This window comes from Heloderma suspectum, chromosome 6, assembly GCF_057233095.1.
Source record: "Heloderma suspectum isolate Gila_16-S chromosome 6, 16-S_ref, whole genome shotgun sequence".
Taxonomy (NCBI): Eukaryota; Metazoa; Chordata; class Lepidosauria; order Squamata; family Helodermatidae; genus Heloderma; species Heloderma suspectum.
In genome coordinates, this window is record NC_139463.1 from 98,989,622 (window position 1) to 99,014,538 (window position 24,917).

The window sequence follows — 24,917 nt, forward strand, 5'->3', positions numbered from 1 at the left end:
CCTCTGTACACCACCACATTGAAGTTGAAAGGAAACACCCAGATGGGAGCGAAGTCAGGACAAGGGGTGTGACAAAAGTGGGGCACTAAGCTTTCAGGAAGAACATTCAGGTGGCATACCCCCCCCCCCAAACATTGGTGGCTCATAAGTAATGGAATGAATGGCTGACAAGCAGCTGCATGGCCAGGTGTGGCCTGTTTCCTGGGTACCCCATCATCAATTAAGCAGATGAAAGGCCTGGAGGTGGTTCTGAGTGTTACATTTGCATTTGGTAGCTGTTCACTGGAACCCCCAACATGAGGTCCAAAGAGGGGTCCATGCGAGTGAAGGAGGCCATCGTTAGGCCGAGGAAACAAAACCCATCAGAGAGATAGCAAAAACAGTGGGAGTGGCCAATACAACCATTTGGAACATCCTGAAAAAGAAGGAATTAACTGGCAAGCTCAGCAACAGCAAAAGGCCTGGCAGGCCATGGAAGACAACTAAAGTGGATGACCGCAGAATTCTGCTCATGGTGAAGAGGAACCCTTTCACAACATCTAGCCAGGTCAAGAACGCTATTGTGGAGGTAGGCATGTCATTGTCAGTATCTACAGTCAAGAGATGGCTTTATGAATGTAAATACAGAGGCTTCACAGCAAGGTGCAAGCCACTGGTAACACTCAAGAACCAAAAGGCCAGATTAGCCTTTGCCAGCAAACACCTAAAAAAGCCTGCCCAGTTCTGGAATAAGATTCTTTGGACTGATGAAACCAATATTAACTTGTACCAGAATGATGGGAAAAGTATGGAGAAGGAAAGGAACAGCTCACGATCCATAGCATACCACATCATCTGTCAAACATGGTGGAGGCAGTGTTATGGCATGGGCATGTATGGCTGCCAATGGAACCGGGTCACTGGTGTTTGTTGATGACCTGACTGCTGATAAAAGCAGCAGGATGACTTCTGAAGTGTATAGGGCTATACTTTCTGCTCAGATTCAGCCGAATGCTGCCAAACTGATAGGACGGCACTTCATATTGCAGATGGATGACCCAAAACATATGGCAAAAGCTCCCCAAGAGTTTCTCAAGGCAAAGAAGTGGGATGTTCTTCAATGGCCAAGTCAGTCACCTGATCTCCACCCAACAGAGCATGCTTTTCACTTACTGAAGACAAGACTGAAGGCAGAAAGACCCACAAACAAGCAGCAGCTGAAGGCAGCTGCAGTGAAGGCCTGGCAAAGCATCTCGAGGGAGGAAACTCAGCATTTGGTCATGTCCATGGGTTCCAGACTTCAGGCAGTCATTGACTGCAAAGGATTTTCATCCAGGTATTAAAAGGCGATCCTTAAGTATGAAATGATGTTGGTTTGTTCCATTACTTATGAGCCACCAATGATTGCGGGGGGGTATGCCACTGGCTGTACTTCCTGAATGGTTAGTGCTCCGCTTTTGTTACGCCCCTTGAATTACAGCTGAAAGTCCTGACTTCACTCCCATCTGGATGTGTTTCCTTTCAACTTCAATGTGGTGGTGTGCAGAGGCCAACTGCCAGAACAGTTATCCTTGTTCCGATATTTCTGGCCCTGACTGTACATAGATGTGCACCTGAAGTATAGTGAGTTGAAGCATCATGGGCCAATGAAGACACACAAAATCTAGCTGGAGGCTGCAGGTATTGCCTGCTCCTCCAGCTTCTCATGGCTCCATGCAGAAGACTTTCCTAATACTGAGAATTCTGGGCTTGAGTAAACAAATTTAGCAGCAAAATTAACACTGCTAGATAAATCTATGGGTTACTTTGATATTAAAGCGATATTCACCATTCTAAACTAGGGTGTTTCTTAAATAATGTGTATTTAAGCTGGCAAGATCTTGTACCTTTTCCATACATCTTGACTACATGAGCGCATAATATTGGTGTATTTAAGCTTTTGTCCAAGAGAAAAGAAGCAACAGTATCTTAAAATGTCTTGGATTTTATTCTGTGTGAGGCTAGACGTGACTTAAATAATTTTTATCAAAATCACTTAAGGTTTTTCAGGCCTGCAGATGGGTAACGAGACTGTAACATCTCATTTATAACTTTATTGTTTAATGTTGATGCTTTGAATGGTTTCAGATCAATCCCATATTCTTACATTCAAATAAAAGAGGGAATAAATGAAACAAAAATGGAAAGCTGAAAAAGACTTCCTTAAAATCACCAATTCCCACCTTGCTACTTATATCATCACCCTATCTGCAAATTTCTAAGAAGCACAATCAAATCCTTGGGATTCTTCCTGTTTTATATACTCTTCCTGTTTTATATACCTGATTCCTTTATGTGCAACCAAAGAAGCAGCCCCACTTACCACTTGCCCAGGTTACACGTTGGAGCAGCAGGTTGTTTTCACAATTAAGGCTGCTCCATGAAGCCTTAGGCCAGCATTCCCCAACCTGGTGACTACCAGCTGTGTTGGGCTACAGCTCCCATCATTTCCAGTCAGAACTGGCTGTGCTGAATGGGGAGGATAGGAATTTTAGTCCAACTTATCTGGAGGGTACCAAGTTGGGGAAAGGCTGGCTTGGGCCCAAGTCACAAAATTTTAATCCCGGGGGCGAGGGGGGATTTGCTTTCCTGGACTTGAACTTTTATCATAAGGCTTATCTCTCTTACACAAGTTTCAATCAAAGTTGTTGATTCGGGCGGGGTGGGGGGGTAAGGGGTGGGGAGGAAGCTGGTGCTCAAAACATCAGGTGTCTGCCTCTGTTCCACCTGGACTGTCTCTTCCACCAGGCCATCTACCATCAACTTCCCTGTATGAAGCATCAGGAGAGGGAGAAATGCAGGTGAAGATTACTATGAAATGCCTACTCCTGTGTCAGCTGGCCTAGTTTTGTTTTAGCTGTAAGGTTTGTGTCATACATTTTGTAAAACTGCATTTTATAAATGCTGTGAGCTGCTCTGAGGACTAGTTGGAAAGCTGAATATAAATATTTTAAATAATATTAACTCACTACTAGGATCTTCAATGTTACCTTGAGGTTGTTACTACTGCTGCTGCCACTATTACTATTAAAAAGCCTGTAATCAGTATGTTAGGCCCATATCATGGGGTGAAAGATAACTTGTTCTTTGCAGCACTTCTAGCATGTAACCTATGGTGACTGTCTCTCTATACACCTGTATAAAGTTACAACTCATGCAAAAAAAAAAGTGTTAGCAATTATTTTTCACTATACACACCTGTATAGCGAAAAATAATTACTAACACTTTTGGGGGGGGCATGAGTTGTAACTTTATGCCCTGGAGAGGCTTTGGGACTGGTTTTATGTTAGTTCTCCCATTACCTAAGGTCATTCTAACTCTGAAATATTCACACTCTGAACTTATGCCAGATGATGGAAATGCATATCTAGACACTCCTGAGTATTTTCACACAGCCATTTCTTATGCTTCACAGATTGGGGCCCCCATCTACATTAGGTATGCCTACTTTATTTGAAAGCAAATAGCCCTGTTATCTCATATTAGTCCACTAGAGGGTGCCATGGGACTTTTATTTAAAACCTGAGCAATAGCGCTTCCTCTATTTCACATACAGATGTTTCCTGTGACTTTTAATGAAGACTGGAATTGTAAGCCAGCCTGTGTGTGACTGGAAAAATGACCAAACTGAAATCTCCACAGTATTTTTTTTATAATTTGGATGCTCTCTAGATGCTGACAATAAACAACCCTACGTTAAAACCATATTTTGTATGAATGAGAAATAAATGTCCCTTATTTATGGGGCTCAATAACCACTGTGAATCCTGCAGTCCTAAAGGACCATACCAGATACACATGTGTTTAAACCTGCTTACTGGTTCAGCTATAATGAGACTGGACCAATTGTGGCTCTCCAGATGTTTTGCCCACAACTCCCCTCAGCTCTAGCTAGCATACCTAATGCTGAGGGGCCATGGGAGTTGTGATTGTCGAAATGTTTTGGCCTACAAGTTGCCTGCCCTGAATTATGCAGTGGTGGTGGGGTTCACTTTGAACACTAAATGGAGCCTAGGGGTGGGGGGTGGACAGGAGTGAAACTTGCCCCCTCTTCCACCTTACATCTCCACACTCCGCAGCTTTTAAGCCATTTCCACCCAGCTCAGCTGGAGTGGGGTTGAGGGAAACCTGTTTAAAGCACTGGGGAGGGGGAGGGGTTCACTGCCATTCCTGGCACTCTCTTTAGTATTTAAAATTGCCCTTGCTTTATAGCCGAGCCAACAACTATGTACTCTCTTGTTTAGCTCTAAGAAAGGGATGTTGAACCTCAGGCGCACAGGTCAAAACCTGGACTCCCACTCCCGCCCTCCGGAGTTCTTCCCCATAGCCACACCCCCTTTCCCCGACTGGTGATTGTTTCATGGTTTCCCAGTTTTTGCACATCGTTTCCCATTCTAAAAGCTTGACACACCTCTCCGAAGGCTTAGTTAGTGGCAGGAAGAGCTTTAAGTTAAAATATGCTGGTGTTTCTGGCCCCATCTGTTTTGCCTTCAGCTCTGCCCACCACTGGAATGCGGCCCCTGAGAGCGTCTCTGAAACACAGTTCAGCCCTCCGGCTGAAAGAGGCTGGACAGCCCTGCTGCAAGAGCTCTTGGGTTCCTGTGATCTGACCACTGTAACACCTGTGGCAGCACTTGTGGCTACCAGCCATCTCCTTATGCCACCTGGCTTATCCTGTTCTTGTTGTGGTACTGTTACGTACCTCTGTCTGTGTGGAGAAAATAAGCAGGGCTTATACACATGAACCAGGCTTAAGATGTGTGTCCATGGGACACAGGGGTATACCAAAGTCCCAGAAGTGCCCCCCTCCCTGAGAAGTCCTGCCTATTGGCGCTCCCTGGTTTTATCTTGGGCCACTGTTGCATAGATACAAGATTCGAGGACTGGGGTGGGATCAGCTGCCCATGTAGTCATTGTGTAGTGGTTCAAATCAGCATAGACAAGTTCATCAGGGTCTTCTTTGGTCTTACGTTCTACGGGCTAAAGAGGGAAAAAGAGAGAGACACATTGAGGCTTCAATCCTAAACACACTAGGCGAGGCGGGGAACCTCAGGCCTGGGTCCCAGTCTGGCCCTCTGGGGTTCCCTAGATGGCCACGCCCCCTTTCTCAGGACCTCTGAGCGTTCAGTGGGTCTCCTGGCTTTTGTACATCTCCCACCCCCATTCTAAAAGGTTGAAATGTCTCTCCTAAGGCTTAGTTACTGGTAGGAAAGGCTTTCAGCTAAACTACGCTGGCATTGTTGCCCCTGCCCCCTGTGCCTTCAGCCCCACCCATCACTGGAATGCAGCCCCCAAGAACTGCTGTGAAATAGAGTTTGGCCCTCGGGCTGAAAGAGGTTCCCCACCGCTGCACTAAGGGCTAAGCCCCACTGGACACAGCGAAACTTCTGAGTAAGCACGCACAGCTTTATGCTGTGAGAGTGCAAGTCTGCCACAACTTCCTCCAGAGCAGCTACTACCAGGGATGGATGGTGCAGGCGCCGGATCCCATCTGGGAATCTAGTGGAACCCCACCTGACTGCAACCCAAGCCTTGCTCACTGAGCCCCTGCCGCGCTCCACCAACAGCCCGTACTCACCCCGGTGGCCTTGTCATGCTCCATGGTTGCCATTTTTTGAAAAGCAAAACGGTGATTGCAAAAACGCACATATTGGTGAATGCGCAAAAATGTGCATTTTGCGAATGTGCATATTCGGGCGCGAGCTGGGAGCAAGCAGGGGCAGGGTCCAGGCGGGTGCTTGGAGAACCCGGACAGAGGGCGGGGGGGGGGGGGTTCACACATCCCTGGCTACTACGTATGAAGATGTTTTGGGAATAATAGGAGAATTCTGACTGGCTGCTTCAGAACAGGGAGGAGACCCACCTGGGGTTGCTAGCAGGCTGCCTGAAAGGTGGCTCTCTACCTCCACCCCCACTCTGTGTATCCTGCTATTAATACAAAGCAGCCCAGCAGTTCATAGGTGCTGGTATGCTATAGCCTGCCTGCCATCCATACAGAGCTATAGTCCCATGGATTCCTTATTGGCAGTGGTGGTATTATATTGAACTGTCTTTCACTCTTATTTCCCAAGGCTAGGAGGACAGTATTTGGGCCATAGAGATGCATAGAAGGACGGATTGCCTTATATCAATCTTTCCTCATCCTTGTAGCCTCCAGATGTTTTAAACTGCAACTCCCATCTGCCCCAGCCAGTATAGCCAATAGTCAGGGATGTTGGGAGCTATCATTAAAACATCTGGAGGGCACCAATTGGGAAAGGCTACTCTAGATTCATTTAGAGCGAATCATGGCCAATGGAGGCTTTCACAGTAACAGCAGGCTGTGTAATCCTATGTTTTTGGCTCTCCACAGTAAGTGGGCTGAGGCTGACAGATGTGCTTTTCCAAGAGAAAAGGCCAAGATTTGGCAGGACATTTGCAGCATGAGAAGTGTCTTTGTTCGTAGGAAAATGTCTTACCGGGTTCCTTGCTTGATTTCTTTCAGGGGCAGTGAGGTCTGCAGATCAGAAATACAGAGGTTTTTTTTTTTTTGCCTTGTCTGTTTCAAATTGGAGCTGGAAACACTGCTCACACCCCATTTATTCTCATTCCTAAAACCCTTTATCTTAGTGGAGGAAGCCTGTTGCTTCTTATCTCTTGGTCTGTATATTATTCTCCACGATTCTCCTCCAAGATAACCAGTGGGGTGCAGTGGATTCGATCCCCACTCCTCGAAAATTAAGATTTTCCAGAAACTTTTCTACTGCTATATTTCTTTGCAGACAGCATCCCATATTCTAGAAATACATTGTTTAATAAAATTAAGTACGGGAGCAATCCTATGCAGATTTAGACAGAAAAAAGTCCTATAACTCCCAGAAAGGGAGTTGTAGGACTTTTTTTCAGTCTAAACCTGCATAGGATTGTGCCTTGTAACATAGAGAATTAATACAATATAAGCAATTTTGGACAAATGGAATGGATACAATACCAGTCAAATTTAAAAACAAAATGATAGTTAACTTTCTTCAGGTGACTATCCTTAGGAAGCAGATATATTTATGCACACAGCTCTACAGGCACAGTAAAATGTACCTTCACTGCCTCGCCCACCCCTACAATCTAAATCATTTAAGGGAAGGGTATGCCCTTGCATTATCATCCACGTTCGGATGATCAGAGTGGGAAAAGAAGCCACTATGGCTTCTTTCCCCGCCCTGCATGTGTCACGCGTGAGCGCCATTTGCATAATTACTCATGACACTGGGTGGGTTGCCATGTCCAAACCCAGCATGGTGTGCAGCGGGGGTGGCTTCTTACCCACTCCACAACCCATACTACAAGCCATGGGTTGTGGGTTGCGTAAGAAGCCACCCCCACAGTGGAAGAAGCCATCGTGGCTTCTTTCCCCCGCAGGATCATCTGAATTGGGATACCGTGTCTTCAAAGTATTTACAAGTGTTTCAGTACTAATAATTTCTTAGTAAAGTTTTGGACAATTAAACCTCACTATAGACAGAGTGCCTGAGGAACTATGGACGGAGGTCTGTAACATTGTTCAGGAGGCAGCAACGAAATCCATCCCAAAGAAAAAGAAATGCAAGAAAGCCAAGTGGCTGTCTGATGAGGCTTTACAAGTAGCTGAAGAAAGAAGGGAAGTGAAAAGCAAGGGAGAAAGGGGTAGATATATCCAACTGAATGCAGAGTTCCAGAGAATAGCAAGGAGAGACAAGAAGGCCTTTTTAAATGAACAATGCAAAGAAATCGAGGAAAACAACAGAATGGGAAAGACTAGAGATCTCTTCAAGAAAATCGGAGATCTCAAGGGAACATTTTGTGCAAAGACGGGCATGATAAAGGACAAAGAAGGCAGGGACCTAACAGAAGCAGATGAGATTAAGAAGAGGTGGAAAGAATACACAGAACTACACAGGAAAGATCTTAATGTCCCTGATAGTCATGATAGTGCGGTCACTGAACCGGACATCCTACAGAGTGAAGTCAAGTGGGCCTTAGGAAGCATTACTAACAACAAAGCTAGCGGAGATGATAGTATTCCAGCTGAGCTATTTAAGATCCTAAAAGATGATGCTGTTAAAGTGCTGCACTCAATATGCCAACAAATTTGGAGTGTTCAAACTACCGTACAATTGCGCTCATTTCACATGCCAGCAAGATTATGCTCAAAATCCTACAAGCTAGGCTTCAGCAGTATGTGAACCGAGAACTACCGGAAGTACAAGCGGGGTTGTACACTCCACAACACTCCACAGTGGCCACAAGACTAGAAAAGGTCAGTTTACATTCCAATTCCAAAGAAGGGCAATGCCAAAGAGAAGGGCAATGCCAAAGAATTGAACTACCGTTCAATTGCACTCATTTCACATGCCAGCAAGGTTATGCTCAAAATCCTACTAGCTAGGCTTCAGCAGTATGTGAACCGAGAACTACCGGAAGTACAAGCGGGGTTTCAAAGAGGCAGAGGAACTAGAGATCAAATCGCCAACGTTCGCTGCATCATGGAGAAAGCAAGAGAATTCCAGAAAAACGTCTATTTCTGCTTCATTGACTACGCTAAAGCCTTTGATTGTGTGGATCACAACAAACTCTGGCAAATTCTTAAAGAGATGGGAGTACCGGACCACCTTACCTGTCTGCTGAGAAACCTGTACGAGGGTCAAGAAGCAAAAGTAAGAACCGGACATGGAACAACCGATTGGTTCAAAATTGGGAAAGGAGTATGACAAGGCTGTATATTGTCGCCCTGCTTATTTAACTTATATGCAGAGTACATCATGAGGAACGCTGGGTTGGATGAATCACAGGTCGGAATTAAGATTGCCGGGAGAATTATCAACAACCTCAGATACGCAGATGATACCACCCTAATGGCAGAAAGCGAAGAAGATCTAAAGAGCTCACTGGAAGGACAGATACTGAAGCTGAAGCTCAGATATTTTGGCCACCTAACATGAAGAGAAAAGTCACTGGAAAAGACCCTGATGCTGGGAAAGACTGAAGGCAAAAGGAGAAGGGGACGGCAGAGGATGAGATGGCTAGATAGCATCACCGATGCAATGAATATGGACTTGAGTAAACTCTGGGAGAGTGGAGGACAGGAAGGCCTGGCGTGCTATGGTCCATGGGGTCACGAAGAGTCGGACATGACTTAACGACTGAACAACAGCAACAGGGCAAGCTTATACATGCTTATGCAGAAATGTGACCCACTGTGTGGCTTAATCCCAGGCAAATGTGTATAGAATTACAGCCTGTTAATTGTGTTTTAGAGAGCAATCCTATGCCCCCTGGACATTGCCTAGACGGCCATAGGATTTGTTGGTTTCTGGGAACCGAGATTGGTTCCCAGAAACCACACTCCCCTCCCCGTCTCCCTTGTAACTGACATGGTTCTTTCAACACTGATGCCTTCTCTGTGCTTGTAAATGGAGCACAGAGAGAGTGAAAAGAGGGTGCTTCTGGGAGTGGGGAGGGGACAGTGGAAGCTGCTTTTGACAGCAAAATGAAAACATGCAACTAGCCACAAATGCAGGGAAGGCAAGGCACGGAGGAGAGGATCTCTTACATCCACCCTGCACTGGCTAGTCAGTAGCCTCCGATTTCAGAGACTACCGACTATCTCAATAGGATTGCGCCCTTATTGATTCCCCCGCTAAGCAAGTATTTCAGTTCTACTTATGGCTACTGGGGGAAAAGTTTGATATTGTCAAGAATGACAGCCTGTTTTCCATCCTGAGATTAGGCTGTGTTGCCCTGTCTAATAAAACCACCTAGAATAGTATGTTATCTAGAGGCTCTTCTGCCCTCCGCTCAAGGCCAAGTGCAGCCCCTGTTATTTGGGAAGTGCTAACAGCTGGAGCTAGTGGGGAGTTCCAGACTCTTTGGAGGCAAGGGTGGTCCACCCAGGGGCGGAGGCGGTGATTGGCTAAAGGAAATCTGCCCTGGGTAGCCAGGGCTGGGCTTTAAGAGAGAGTTGAGGTAGTGGTATGGGGTCTCCCTTCGTCCTGGTGGTTCTGGACCTGCAGACAGCTGGTTGCTATCCAGGGAGACCCATACTTAGGTATGTTACGGATAGGCCAGGTAGCTTTATTATTTTGCTTGGGTGTACGTTTATAAAGCTCTCTGTGTATGTTTAAGTAATTTGGCTTTGTACCCTTTTGTCCAATTTGCTATTTCCATTCTTCCCCTTACCTCTGTCCCTTTATTTGTACCTTAATAAACCTTTATCCAACCTTTAGTTGGTGTGGTTTCTCTGCATAACCTCAGTGCTAATTTCAGTGCCTCTGAGGTTGGAGGGTTGCTACTGGGTATTTTGGGGGACTGGAAGGCCAGCTTCGGCCAGTCCTATTTTGCAGGAGAGCCGGCGTTAGTTCCAGAATGGTCCTACCTTGCGGGAAGGTTGGAACTGGTTCTGGCAATCCTTCACAGATATTTCTATAGCACAACATTAATACAGCATACTAGTTTCTAGTCTTGTCCACTAAATCCTTGTCTATTAAATCCTTTAGGGCCTTTTCGGTGGCTGCTCCCAGGCTGTGGAACTACCTCCCAAGGGAGGCTAAGTTTGCTCGCTCTATGCTGTCGTCCCCCTGGCAGGCAAAGACCACTTTATTCAAGAAGGCCTGTAAGTGGGTTTGTTGGGTTGGGTGCTGTTTTTATTTTTTAATTAGTTCGCATGACTGATCTTATAGACGGGCATTGCGGCCAGTACTGTGTATCACCATGAGGTGACAGAACACATGTCAGCAAGAGAATGGAGAGGTTTAGGGTGCAACCCTATGCATGTGTAGACAGAAATAAGTCCTATAATTCACAGCATCACCAGCCATGCTTGTTGACTTATTTCTGTTTAAACATACATAGGATTGTACCCTTTTGGAGGCTGCAGTCCTGTACAAACTTACACGAAGCCCAATTAAACTCAGCAAGGCACATCTTTGAGTGAATAGACAGGCATAGGCTTGTGCTGCAAGTCCTGTACTTATGAGTAGGTATGCATAGGATTTGTGTTTCCAGTAGGTTGGCATTTTTTAAAAAACATTGCTTGGAATGTACAAGCTGAACAGAACACGTCTGATGTTCTGTTAACCATCAGATAATTCCTTTACTGGTTTTACAGTTATTTAAGCATGCACAAGATTGAGCCTTGCAGCTTAAGATAAGCTTTGCAAGAGGTTGGTTGTCAGAATCAAAACTGTACCATTTAAATCATATCTGTAACTATAGGGACTGCAAACTAAAAACAAGTCTTCTTAAAAAGGCCCTTCTTTCTCTGACATGGGACCAAACTGCAGAGCTTTTTAAAACAAACACCTCCATGCAAAAGCTCAACCCCGGGAAAACCTCCACATGAGGACCCTACTGCCTCAATTACGCAAGCTTGAATCTCAGGATTTGTAAAGCAGCACCACCAGTGGCCCACTTACCATTTTTCCTTTTTCTGCGCAGTACAAAGACAAGCAGCAGCAGCAGCAGCAACAGCAGCAGCAGACCAGCAACAGTGCTTGCCAATATGACAGCCACGGGTCTCGCTTGCTTAGTCATTTCTGCAAAAACATTCATGTTTTGACTTAGAGTGCTACAGGTATTGGGTTGGATCTGGACTTACTCATGCTTAAAGTAGGCCCATTGAAATCAATGGAACTTAAGTTAGTTACGACTTACTTGTCCCAGTGGGTCTACTCTAGGCATGGCTAAATCTGGATCCAACCAGTTTTATCTTGCCAGCCACCCAAAGGCTGCTAGGAATGATCTTGCTATTGATAAACATGTCTGTTCAATTACTCTCTACATGATCTTCTTCTGGTGCTATCACAGCACCTCTCCCATCCATCAGTCCCTACTTTTTTTTTTTTTTACTCATAGCCTTCGGTTGTCACACCATCCACCAGGCCCCTTGCACAAAAGGTGGGGGCCAATTCTCTGCAGTGTCCTCTAACGTCTCCATGGCATGGAAGGGAATGGAGCAATCAGGTGGGAAAGATCCATGTGACTGGTCCCACCTATGTCATTGATTCATTCATTCACACCTGTATTCCATCGTGGCCTAGGATCTCACTAAGGAGAAGTTGTATGTGTGAAGGAGACCCTTGGCATCCATCCACATGCCTTACGTAGAGTCAGACTATTGGTCCACTTGGCTCAGTATCAGCAACTGTGACTGGCTGTGTCTCCAAGTTCTCAGGCAGAGAAAGGTTTTTCCCAGTCCTTCCTGAGATCGTTTCCCATGAAGATACTAGGACTCTCCGCATGCAAAACATGTGCTCTACCACTGAGCTACAACGCCTTCCACAATGGCCTGGTTCTTTGCTGTAAACAACAGTGGGCATACAGATTTAGGAACCTCTTTGTGCAGGATTAGGGGAGGGGCTGCAGCTCAGGGGCTGAGCACAGGCCATGCAGGCAGAAGGTCCCAGGTTCAATCCCCGGCATCTCCAGGTAGGCCTGGAAAAATTCCTGCTTGAGAACCTGGAGAGCTGCTGCCAGGCCGTATTTATTTATTTATTTATTAAATTTATTAATCGCCCATCTGATTGGTCACCCAGCCACTCTGGGCGATGTACAACCCACCATAAAACAATTTAAAACAATAAAATTTTACCATAATTTTTTTTTTTTTTAATACCCTAACCCACCCCAAATGCCTGCCTGAACAACCACATTTTTAATGCACGACGGAAGCTCATTAAAGAGGGGGCATGACGGAGTTCCCTAGGGAGGGAGTTCCACAGAGTGGGGGCCACCACAGAGAAGGCCCTCTCCCTCGTCCCCACCAGTCTAGCTGTCCTGGCTGATGGGACAGAGAGAAGACCATCTGAGGCTGATCTTGTTAAGCGGCCTGTCTGGTGTTGCTAGAGGCGCTCCTTAAGATAGGCTGGGCCGGAACCATATAGGGTTTTAAAGGTCAAAACCAACACCTTGAATTTGGCCCGGAAAACAACTGGTAACCAGTGCAACTCCTTCAGCACTGGAGTGATGTGATCTCGCCGGCGGCTGCCTTTAATCAGGTGAGCCGCCGCGTTCTGTACCAGCTGCAGCTTCTGAACCGTCTTCAAGGGTAACCCCACGTAGAGCGCATTACAGTAGTCTAAACGAGAGGAGACCAGGGCATGTACTACCGATGGGAGCAGATGGTCGGGAAGGAAGGGGCGCAGCCGCCGTATCAGATGGAGTTGATACAGCGCTGTCCGGCTCACAGCTGACACCTGAGCCTCCATGGACAGCTGGGAGTCCAAAATGACCCCCAGGCTGCGGACCTGGTCTTTCAAGGGTAGCCGTACCCCATTCAACACCAGGTCAACATCCCCCAGCCTCCTCTTGTCTCCCACCAAAAGTACCTCGGTCTTGTCAGGGTTCAGCTTCAGCTTATTCCTCCCCATCCAGCCACTCACCGTCTCCAGACATTTGGACAGGGATTCTACGGCCAACCTTGGTGAAGATTTGAATGAGAGGTAGAGCTGCGTGTCATCCGCATATTCATGACACTGCACCCCAAACCTCCTGATGATAGCCCCCAGTGGCTTCACATAGATGTTAAATAGCATCGGGGAGAGGATGGAACCCTGTGGCACCCCACAAGTGGCCACGGGTCCGAAACCTCCTCTCCCAGTGCTACCCTCTGGTACCTGCCGGAGAGGAAGGACCGGAACCACCGCAATACAGTGTCTCCAATGCCCAACCCCTCCAGGCGGTCCAGGAGGATACCGTGGTCAACGGTATCAAAAGCCGCTGAGAGGTCGAGGAGAACAAGGAAGGAGCATTCACCCCTATCCAGAGCCCTCCTCATATCATCCACCAAGGCGACCAAGGCCGTTTCTGTCCCATGCCCAGGCCTGAAGCCCGACTGAAATGGGTCTAGATAATCAGTTTCTTCCAAGTGTGCCTTCAACTGCACCGCCACCACCCGCTCAATCACCTTGCCCCAAAATGGCAGATTTGAGACTGGGCGAAAGTTGTTCAGAACTTGAGGATCCAAGGAGGGCTTCTTTAAGAGCGGTCTTATCACTGCCTCCTTGAGGGCTGATGGCATCACTCCCTCCTCAAGGGAGGCGTTCACCACCGCCTTGATCCCCTCACCCAGTCTCTCTCTGCAGCTCATAATGAGCCAAGATGGGCAAGGATCAAGTAAGCAGGTGGTCGGCCTTACAGATGAAAGCACCTTGTCCACTTCATCAGGAGGAAGAAGCTGGAACCGATCCCACAAAACCGGTTTGCCACAGGCCGCCTCTTGCTCACTAACTGTATCCACAGTGTGCAGAGTAACACATCTAATCTGATCAATTTTATCTGCAAAGTGCCTTGCCAAAGCCTCACAGGAGGCCTTAGAATGCTCCAGTGGTTCCGGAGCCACAGGACCGACCAGGCTCTGGACCACTTGGAACAGCCTCCTGGGGCAGCACTCCGCAGACGCGATGGAGGCGGCATAATATTTCTTTTTTGCTGCCTTCACCGCCACGTGTTAGGCTGAAGATACAGCTCTAGCCTGTGTCTGATCGTCTTTGGAGCGAGACTTCCGCCACCGGCGCTCTAGCCGTCTCACCTCCTGTTTCAGAGCTCGTAACCGCGGATTGAACCATGGTGCAGTCCGAGCCCTGTTCAGGGGGAGAGGGCATTTCGGAGCCACCCAATCTAATGCCCCAGTGATTGCGGCATTCCAGCCACCCACCAGGGTCTTGACCGAGTGGCCGTTGGCATGCCCCAGAGAATCCCCAAGCGCGTTCAGGAATCCATTTGGATCCATAAGACGCCTGGGGCGGACCATTTTAATGGGTCCTCCACCCCTGCGGAGGGGTTGTGGAACCGAGAAGTCCAACATCACCAGATAGTGATCTGACCATGACAAGGGGGTGGTGGATATACCCCCGACTTCCAGATCACTCCCCGCTTCTCCAGAAACAAACACAAGGTTTAGTGGATGACCAGCTACATGGATGGGCCCAGTTAGAATATGGTGCAGCTCCCAGGAGGCCATGGTCTCCATGAAGTCCCGAGGTACTCCTGTGAGGATGGCCTCCGAATGTACGTTGAAGTCCCCCAACACCAGTAAGTTAGGGGACTGTACACGCACATCAGAGACCACCTCAAGCACCTCGGCCAGGGAGTCAGTCGTGCAGCGGGGTGGATGGTACACGAGCAGAATCCCCAGACTGCCCTTCGGGCCCAACCTCCAGTACATGCACTCAGCAAACTTGGTCTCCCAGAGAGGGGGTCTGGTGAAGACCAAGGACTCTCGGTAGATAACAGCCACTCCCCCTCCCCGATCCCCAGCCCTCGGCTGCTGTGCATACGAAAATCCAGCTGGACACATGGCTGCAAGGGTTGGAGCAGCAGCCTCGGCCAGCCAGGTCTCCGTAATACATGCCAGGTCTGCACCCTCATCCGGGATCATGTCATGGATGAGGGAGGTTTTCTGGGTAACAGACCTGGCATTGCAGAGCAGCAAACGAAGGCCAGAAGATGGGGTCACGCCTCCCCCAGCCATCCTTTGGCTCTGGACAGGCCCGGAGCAGGGGACAGATACTACACATCTCTCCCTTGTCCCCCTTACCTGGCATGGCCTGCCCCTAGCGCTCCGCCAGCGCCTGCCGCCCAGCCTCGGTATGTTCTGGCCCCCAACACTCCCCCCACTGCCTCCATCAGGTGGACACATGCCCCCTCGCTCCCGCCTATCAGGCAGGCTACCCACCCCTAAAAACACAACAAAATCCCCCCCAACAAAATAAAACAAACAAACAAAACAATTAAAATCCCCTTAAAAATGCCAGGCAGGAGTCCACAGGGAAGGCCTGGTGGCGGCGGTGGCGGCGGCGGCGGCGGCAGCGGCGGCAGGCCCAGCAACAGCAAGCACGCCTCTTCCCCAGTGGTGGTGGTGGTGGCTTCTCCTGCAGGCCCTGGCTCTCCCAGGCCACCTCAGCCAGTCAGCTTATGTAGCCCCTCCAGGGAGGGGCAGGTGGAGCAGCACAGCTGGAGCAGCACAGCTGGCTCGGTACCTGGGGGCCTGGGCCTGCAGGGACTGGCGGTCTGCCAGGCAGAAGTCCACAGGGAAGGCCTGGTGGTGGTGGTGGCAGCGGCAGCAGCAGCAGGCCCAGCGGTGGCAGCAGCAGCAGGCCCAGCGGTGGCAGCAGCAGCAGGCCCAGCGGCGGCAAGCACGCCTCTTCCCCGGTGGTGGTGGCTTCTCCTGCAGGCCCTGGCTCTCCCAGGCCACCTCAGCCAGCCAGCTTATGTAGCCCCTCCAGGGAGGGGCAGGTGGAGCAGCACAGCTGGCTTGGTACCTGGGGGCCTGGTCCTGCAGGGACTGGCGGTCTGCCAGGCAGAAGTCCACAGGGAACGCTTGGTGGTGGTGGCAGCGGCGGCAGCAGCAGGCCCAGTGGTGGCAAGCACACGTCTTCCCCGGTGGTGGTGGTAGTGGCTTCTCCTGCAGGCCCTGGTATGCATCCCTTCCAGCCTTGTTTGCATTGCACAAGCACAGAAACTGATATTAGATTGAGCAGAATGCAGCATCTTGACAGCCTCAGCTCTCCAGCATAAAACCAGCATTTTAGCTTTTCTTGCTACAAAATGTGGGTTCAGTGTGGGATGGAAGTGGGGAGGAAGCAGAAGGGTACACACAAACCAGAGTATATCCACCAATGGGCTTCGTTACATATATACGTCAAGAGTGGGGAACCTCAGCCCAAGGAGCCAATCCTGGCCCTCCGGGGCACCAAATCTAGCCCATTGGGTTTTCCCAGAAGGCCACATCCTCTTCCCCCTGGCTCCACCCCCTTTCCCCAACCACCAATTGTTTGGTGGTTTCCTGGCTCTTGTGCGTTATTTCCTAAAAGCTTGAAATGCCTCTCCCAAGGATTAGTGACCGCCAGCAAGAGCATCAAGCTACAAATATGCTGGTAGTGTTTGATATTTTTGGCCCCACCCCTTTGGCCCCACCCACTACTGGAATGTGGCCCCCAAGTGTTTCCCTGAAACCGAATTTGGCCCTCAGGCTGAAAGAGGTTCCCCACCCTTGTTATATATGAATGTCAATAGGCTGTAAAGAAGTATGGTTATGTAAGTAAAGAGAAAGGCCTTCCCTCTCTTCCCAGAACTACCCCCATCTCCCTCTGATTTCAGATGCCATCCCTTTTCATTTCTGATTCTGCTTTAAAAGAACTGTTGCCAATGGAGCAGCCTTCCCCAACCTGGTGCCCTCTATAGCTGCCTGGGAATTCTGGGAGTTGTAGTCCAACACATCTGGAGAGCATCAGGTTGGAGAAGGTGGCAATTGAGCCTAAGTGTCTGGTCCCTCCATTTCCTGCAGTGTGGCTCCAGGGCCTCATGGATGTGTTTGGCTTGGGCAGCCATAGCCCCAAAGCTGTTGCCTCATCCACCGGGAGAGGGACTGGAAAGGCAGCGGAATGGAAAATGCCAGATCAGGCTTCTCACCTCTCACAACCAGCTCCACTGGGTCACTTGGCTCTGACCAGACGAAGATATTTCTTGTTCGGTGATATTCACAAGTGTAGTTTCCTGTATCTTCCAACCCCACCACAAAGAAAGGGAACTCAGTTGCATTTCTGTCTGGCTCTGACATCTGTGATGCTATCACGTCCCTGGATTTGTACAGGGAGAAGTTTAGGCCATTTTCTGGCCCCTGGCACTCGATGGTGATATTCAGTCCCGGAGAAAGAGATTCTGTGGGTCTCACCTTGATGAAGGGTTTGGATAGGCTGCGATCTAGATGCAAGGAGAACTCATTTAGGAGGGCATGGGGCTTGGCTGCTTGATATTCAGCCTATGCAGTGCTGCTTCTCACCAGATCCATCTGCCACGCAGCAGATTCCCTTCTACTGTACAGACATACCCAGGACCAGATTTATTCTTTGGTAGGAATGTCGAGAGCACACTAACAATCCATGGCACAGAACTCAGTATCCCAAAGATGTCAGGTTCCATGTTTTAAAAAGCAAGTTTCTCACTTGCTTTTTTTCTTCTGCTGTAAAACTAGCTTTGAGTAAATGGGCAAAGCCAAGTGACTTCTCAGAAGCCAGAGGGAGGGAAACTGAACTAGTTTCCTCGTGGCCAAGACTTCAGAAGCCTGGATACGTTTTCCCTCATTACTCCCCGGAGCAGAATAAATCATGCACAGTAAGGACATATATACAACAGGGTATAATCTGTACAAGCCCCCCTCTAGTTGTGCAGAATTTGAGTTATCTTGCAAAGATGTGCTTTTCTAGCACTGAGTACCCATAGCCCCTGCTATTTCCAGTCCCGGGTGCATTAACCATTGGTAGATGTATTCTCCAGGAACACATCTAATCTCCTCTTAATGCCATCCAAGCTACACCTTGAATTCCATGAATCCATTTGGTCCCTCTGGGCTGGCTGAGGAAGGATAGATCTGAGAGGTCAGGAGCTCAACCCAATCGTTAGAAAGAATATTGATAATTTAAATAGAAATACAGTACTATAGTGAGGAAGACCGACCAGGTGACCTGCGGGGCTGCTCAATCTGCTGTCCAGGTACTAACACTTGGTGGGTGACTTGAAGGCCCCTGCTGCTCTCCCTCCTTATGGTTCTTCAGTTTTAGACCAGACTTGGACTGGGCAGCCTATCAAATAGAGGACACTTTCAAATAGAGGACTGTCCTCCGACAGCTCTTCAACCAAAGGATTGTCCTCTGTAAAGTAGGGCACCTGGCCACCATAGGATGCAGGAAACCCAGAGCTAGAGCATCCCCAACAGAGGGCTGCTCAGCCCCTACTTGAAAGACCCCTTGTGAGGGAGATCCCGTTGGTTCCATTGTACAAAGGCTCTTGCCATCAAGACGTTTCTCCTCATGATCAACTGAAATCTACCCTCCTGTCACTTAAGCCCATCAGATCTAATCCTGGGGCAGCAAGAGAGCAGGTTTTTTAGGCATCTATGTGGCAGCCCTTCAGCTATCTGAACCATGGTATCATGTCCCTCCTTTTCTCCAGGCTAAACATCAATCTTCCCTCATAGGGACATGTAGCTTGTTATTCAGCCTACACATTCTGCTGAATCCAGCTGCAAAGAATGCCTTGGCATCTGGAATGCATCCATCTTGAATGTTGCCAGAGAAAGGAGTGGGGAGCCTGTTTTAAACTGAATGAATACTGCAGTTAATGCAGCTTGTCCACTTGATTTAAAGGTGTGGAAAATGGAAACTCAATTTTAGTGTCGTTTGTGAAAATAGCACAGACAGACTGAGCCAGACCCTCACCTCTTACGTTGAGATGTGCTTGGTCACTGTAATCTGAGCATAGCTCAGAGAAGGCCGACTTGAAGCAATATTGGCACCTGTAGATTCCTCCGCAAAATGGTTGGATTTTAGGAATGGGGAATACAGCCTCACCCCCTATTGCCCTTTTAAATTTTATAGAGTACCACATTGAATTTTTTTGTGCATGCAGAGAAAACACTGCTTCTGGGTAGTCTTCTTTCTTGCAGTGGATGTTGACAGTTTCCCCCATGGCAACAAACTCACTGGGTCTCACTGTGATGGAAGGCTTGGGATAAGGCCGTCCTGGACAAGCAAGAGAACAAGAGTGAGATCTGCAAGGTGTTGCATCTAAAACAGTATGACTCCATGAAATGGGAGACATTTGCAGGCTCTGGAGGAATGCAGAAGACCAAGCGTGGGTCAAAAGACACATATCCAGAGGATCTTGTCAATGCTAAGTTTTTGTTTAAGACTTTAGCCAATGGAGCACATATTAATCAGGGTATGGCTAATTTCTTTAACTCACTGGTCAGCAACTAGTTTTGAACAGGGGTCATATTGAGCAGGAGCTGAAAGGCCAGCAACATTGGCTCTGCCCACAGGCTCTTATTTTACAAGGGCAAAGAACCCTGAGGCTACTAGGAGGCCAGACAGGGATGTATATTGGCTCCTTATCCATCCATCCATCCATCCATCCATCCATCCATCCATCCATCCCATTTCTATTCCATCCAATAGCTAATGTTCTTTAGGCAGATTACAAGCAGTTAAAAGACTAAAAAGCCATAGAACAGTTAAAGATATAAAATATAATACAAATATCTAGAAGAATAAAATACAATATAAGGCAGAACAACAAACAGCACAGGAATCGATGAAACAGCCATAATAATAATAATAATAATAATACAAATTTATATTGCGCTCCATTCCAGAGCACATTCCAATTAACCCCCAAACATACAACACAATAATATAAACAAAGTCAATAATTATACATTAAGTAAACTACTAATCAAAATTTTAACTACTTACAACCAATCAATTAAAATAACGAACCAATTTGAGACCCAATTTGAAACCCAGTTACAAACCAATTGTTCCTCACTCCACACACTCCAGAGCTCTGACTTGAACAAATAAGTTTTCAAGCCTAGTTTAAATTTGTCCAACTCTGGCTCCATATGGAGGTGTAAAGGGAGAGAATTCCACAATCATGGGGCAAGGTGAGAAAATTCCCGGAGCCTGGAGTTTGCCACCTTAGTCCAAGGAACCACCAGGAGTCTGGAATCTGCAGGCTGAGTTCTCCTAAGAGGTGCATGCCACACAACCAACAATGCCAAATAACTGGGAAGGGAAAAATGCAGGGCCTTAAAAGTCAAGACAAGGAGTTTAAATTATGCTCTTGCCCTGACGGGAAACCAATGCAATGCCCTGAAATAGTAGGAAACATGGGAATAACAGGGCAAATCTAATATAGCACGTACAGCTGTAACCTAGAACTAGGTCTCTAAAATGCCTGGGAGGAAAAATGGGTCTTTGCCTGGTGCTGAAAAGAAACAGCGTAGGTGCCAGGCAAACTTGTTTGGGGAGTTTATTCCATAAGTGGGGCACCACCACCAAGAAGCCCCTCTCTCTTGTAGACACCCATTTAGCTTTCTTTGGTGGGGGCATCCAGAGGAGGACCCCTGAAGATGACTTAAGGGTCCAAGCAGGTACATGCAGAAGGAGACATGCCTTTAGATACTCTGGTCCCAAGCCGTTTAGGGCTTTAAAGGTCAACGCCAACACTTTGAATTGGGCTCAGAAATAGGCTGGAAGCCAGTGGAGCTTAATATAATTTCTGTATAAACGATGTCACTGCCAAATTAAAAGTTAGCAACCTTGTTTCTCAAGCAGCTGGTTCAAATACATTGTCATTTTAATACGCCTATGAGATAGTATTCTTTTTTTTTACTTATACAGGCGAATTAGAGACAACTGCTAATTACTAAATTTAAAAAAGAGAACAGATTCTGAATGGGGCTGAAAGTTGGGAGCATTTTCACGTCTGAAAACTGCTCAGAATACAGCCTATAATTCCAATATACTTTTTCAGTTTAAGGCCCAATCTACATGCATCTTCTGATGCTGATGCAGTTTAAAAATGCATTTTCCTGAATTCACATCTAATACTCCTGTGGTTGTTGTTGTTCAGTCATTACGTCGTGTCTGACTCTTCGTGACCCCATGGACCATAGCACGCCAGGCCTTCCTGTCCTCCGCTCTCTCCTGGAGTGTGCTCAAGTTCATATTCATTGCATCAGTGGTGCTATCTAGCCATCTCATCCTCTGCCGTCCCCTTCTCCTTTTGCCTTCAATCTTTCCCAGCATCAGGGTCTTTTCCAGGGAGTTTTCTCTTCGCATTAGGTGGCCAAGTGGGCTTGATATAAATCTTGCTTTTGTGAGACAAATGTAATCTTAAACCACATTAATTTGGCTAAGTAGGCAGAGCCTTGGGATGTTTCCTTCCTTTTGATCAAGGGGCTGGAGCATCTCCCTTATGAGAGAAGGTTACAACAGCTTAGATGGTTTAGCTTGGAAAAAGGAGGGTAAGAGGGGACATGATAGAGGTATACAAAATTATGCATGGTGTCAAGAATGTGGATAGGGAGAACTTTTTCTCCTTCTCTCAAAATACTAGAACCCAGGAACATCCCATGAAGCTGATTGGTGGGAGATTCAGGGCAGATAAAAGGAAGAACTTCTTCACACAGCACATAGTTAAACTACGGAATTCGCTACCACAGGATATAGTAATGGCCACCAATTTGGATGGCTTTAAAAGGGGGTTGGACCAATTCTTGAAGGAAAAGGCTATCAATGGCTACTAGTTTTGATGGCTATGTGCTACCTCCAGTACCAGAGGCAGTGAGCCTATGTATGCCAGTTGCTGGGGAACATGGGTGGGAGGGTGCTGTTGCACTCATGTCCTGCTTGTGAGTTCTTGGTTGACAGCTGGTTGGCTACTGTGTGAACAGAATGCTGGACTAGATGGACCCATGGTCTGATCCAGCAGGGCTCTCCTTATGTTCTTATGTTCTTTTTTCTTTTCTTTTTAAAACATTCATTAAGCTTATTTGCAGTTGCGACGATGTGAAGGAGTGGAACTTAAAAAATAAAAGTCATCCCGAAAGCAATGTGCTGACTTTCTCAGGAGTAAGCCTCTCAGGAGTAAGCCTCAGGATCCTACTTGGAGGTGTGAGTAGACTAGGGTTATGTAGTCTTTTATTGTTTTAGTCTATGCTGGGTTTCCAAATGGGGAATTGGTATTTGGGACAATACTAAGTTGTACTTTGTCTTACTTCTCTTCTCATTCCCTTACCCCTTACTTGTAAATAAATATCTACCTCAAAATTATTGCTGCTATTTCTTTCCTGGGTCAGTGCTAAATTCAGTGGCTACCATCTCCTCCACTGGGTAGGGAGGAGGTTGGGGTGTCCTTGTGGGCTTGGCTGAGCTGGCTCCGAGAGGTGGGGGCCGTGGATCAAGGGGGGCTGGTTGAGCCTAGAGATCCTGCCTTCCTTTATATGGTGGCAGTGGTGGGATGTGACACTGACCCAAGGAAGGGGGTTTGAGTAACCAAGAGGCAAGTGAGGAAGGGAAGAAAGGGATTAGGTTGTTTGGAAACCTGACATAGGGGTGTGTATTTTGAGTAGCTAAGGCGACAATGCAGAACACTGAAGAAGCCAAGACTGCATGACAGTTGGGAGCAGAGGCTGCCAGGATGGCAGATTTCATATCCTATGAACGGGAGGTGGAGGAAACCTCAGCCCAGGATGGGCTGAGGGGAGAAGAGTCTTTCGTGCTGGGCGCTGAAGCAGAGGTGAGAGTTGCCCCTCTGGAGGAGGGAGCAGCTGGAGAAGTCCCGGGGAGGAGAAAAGGGCTGTGGAAGACCAGTATTCCCAATGGCTAGAGAGTTACAAGAGATGTTGGCTCTGGAGGTGATTAAGGATGATTAAGGAGAGTCAAAGCCCTTGGTCTTCCCCAGTTGTATTGGTCAATAAAAAGGAGGAGGGGGGAGTGAAGTTCTGTGTTGATTACAGATCTATAAATAGTGTTACCCAGGCAGATAGTTACCCCATGCCTTGTGTGGACAATCTAATAGAACTGTTGGTTGCAGCAAAATGCATCTCTGCTTTAGATTTGACTAAAGGGTATTGGCAACTGCCATTAGATGAAGATGCTTTGCTAAAATCTGCCTTTAGCGCCCACCTTGGCTTGTTCCAGTTCACTGTTTTGCCTTTCGGCCTGAAGGGGGTGCCAATGACATTTCAAAGTCATAGCCAATTAACACAGTCTCTTCTGTTTTGGCATCTAACCTCTGCCTCTTTTGCTCTGGTATATAGGCATAGGTTTTGCTGCCAAATACTCTAGTGTGTTCCATATTAGGGGCTCTATTGTGCCATAGCTGAAATGGTGTCTGTATGGTGCCTTTGGCAATCTATTCTGGAGATAGGTTGCTGTCATGATGGCATCTCCCCATAACCGATCAGGTAGGTCTGCATCTGTCTGCATACACCTTAACACCTCCAGGAGAGATCTCAGTTTCCTTTCCACAGTGCCCTTCTCCTCAGGAGTGTATGCCACTCTCCTCCTGTGCAGCATGCCCTGTTCATCCAGGAATACTTGGGTGTTGTGTGAAATGTACTCACCACCGTTGTCTCATTGTAGAGCCTGAGGTCTTTTGCCACACTTGTTGCTGACCATGGCGATGTATTTCTTCAGCATGTTATGAGTTTCACTATTGACTTTCAGTAGATATGTTACACAGTATCTCAAAAAATCATCCACAAATATTAAAACGTATCTATTCTTTCCCAGTGAAGGCACATCGATCAGATGACAGAGATCACTGTGTACAAGTACAACTCTTTTCAGTTCAAGTTGAAAAGGAAGGCCTGGTCCCCCTTGCCTTTACACAGCACATGCACTTAGATATATTACCGCTATCACTTTGTTTTACCTTGATACCTGTTTCAAGGGTTCTGCTCTGTAGCTCCAAGATCATGTTTGTATCACGATGTCCAAATCTTCTGTGCGAGAGGTACAGGCTGCTGTCTCCTCTACACACTTGGGCCATGTTTGTTTGCTGACCTGAAAGACTTCACTCATAGACACCTCCATTTGCAAATGCTTGTGCATATAAAACATTGTTTTTGGTTACTGTGCACTTTTTGCCTTCCAAGTGTATTGCAAAACCCTTTTTGTCCAATGCAGGCACACTTAGCATGTTGCAGTTCAACACAGGAAAAGAACAATATGTCATTTGCTATATTTGCAACATTTTGATCAGGCAATTGGCATTGCAATACTCCACTCCCTATGCCTTGAATCTTCATAGTTTGCCCATTTGCTGTTTGGACTTTTCCATAATGACTTTCACTAAGTTCATCAAAAAAAGTCAATGGCAAATATACTGTGGCTGGTGCATCTACAATCTATAATCCAGTTCTTTGACTTTGGCTCACTGTTGCTGGCCATGCGGCTTTTATGATTCAAGAGGAAATTATTCCCTCTTGTTCCACCATTTTGAAAAACTTGTTTTTCAGGCTTTATTTGTTCTCTCTGTTTAAACTTTTGGGAGCTTCTAATGGTCAAGGAGTGGGAGTTCTTGTTGCTAGGTGAAGGGC

The 24,917-nt window shown here is 47.3% G+C and overlaps 1 protein-coding gene across 4 annotated transcripts in view; it reads right to left on the reverse strand.

Moving 5' to 3' along the window:
• Positions 1–1,950: 1,950 nt before the first annotated feature.
• Positions 1,951–24,917, reverse strand: part of LOC146342040 (immunoglobulin superfamily member 1-like) — a 34,400-nt gene continuing 11,433 nt past the window's right edge. For 2 of the 4 annotated variants that reach the window (XM_084805533.1, XM_084805535.1), the window contains 4 exons: positions 19,246–19,548; positions 17,441–17,731; positions 11,446–11,565; positions 6,198–6,515 (listed from right to left, as the gene is read on the reverse strand). In XM_084805533.1, coding sequence (XP_084661659.1) covers positions 6,295–6,515; positions 11,446–11,565; positions 17,441–17,731; positions 19,246–19,548 — 935 coding nt within the window. In that variant the 3' untranslated portion in view covers positions 6,198–6,294. Of the gene's footprint in view, positions 5,000–6,197; positions 6,516–11,445; positions 11,566–17,440; positions 17,732–19,245; positions 19,549–24,917 lie in introns of those variants that run through there. The other 2 variants (XM_084805534.1, XM_084805536.1) reach the window with 2 other exon arrangements.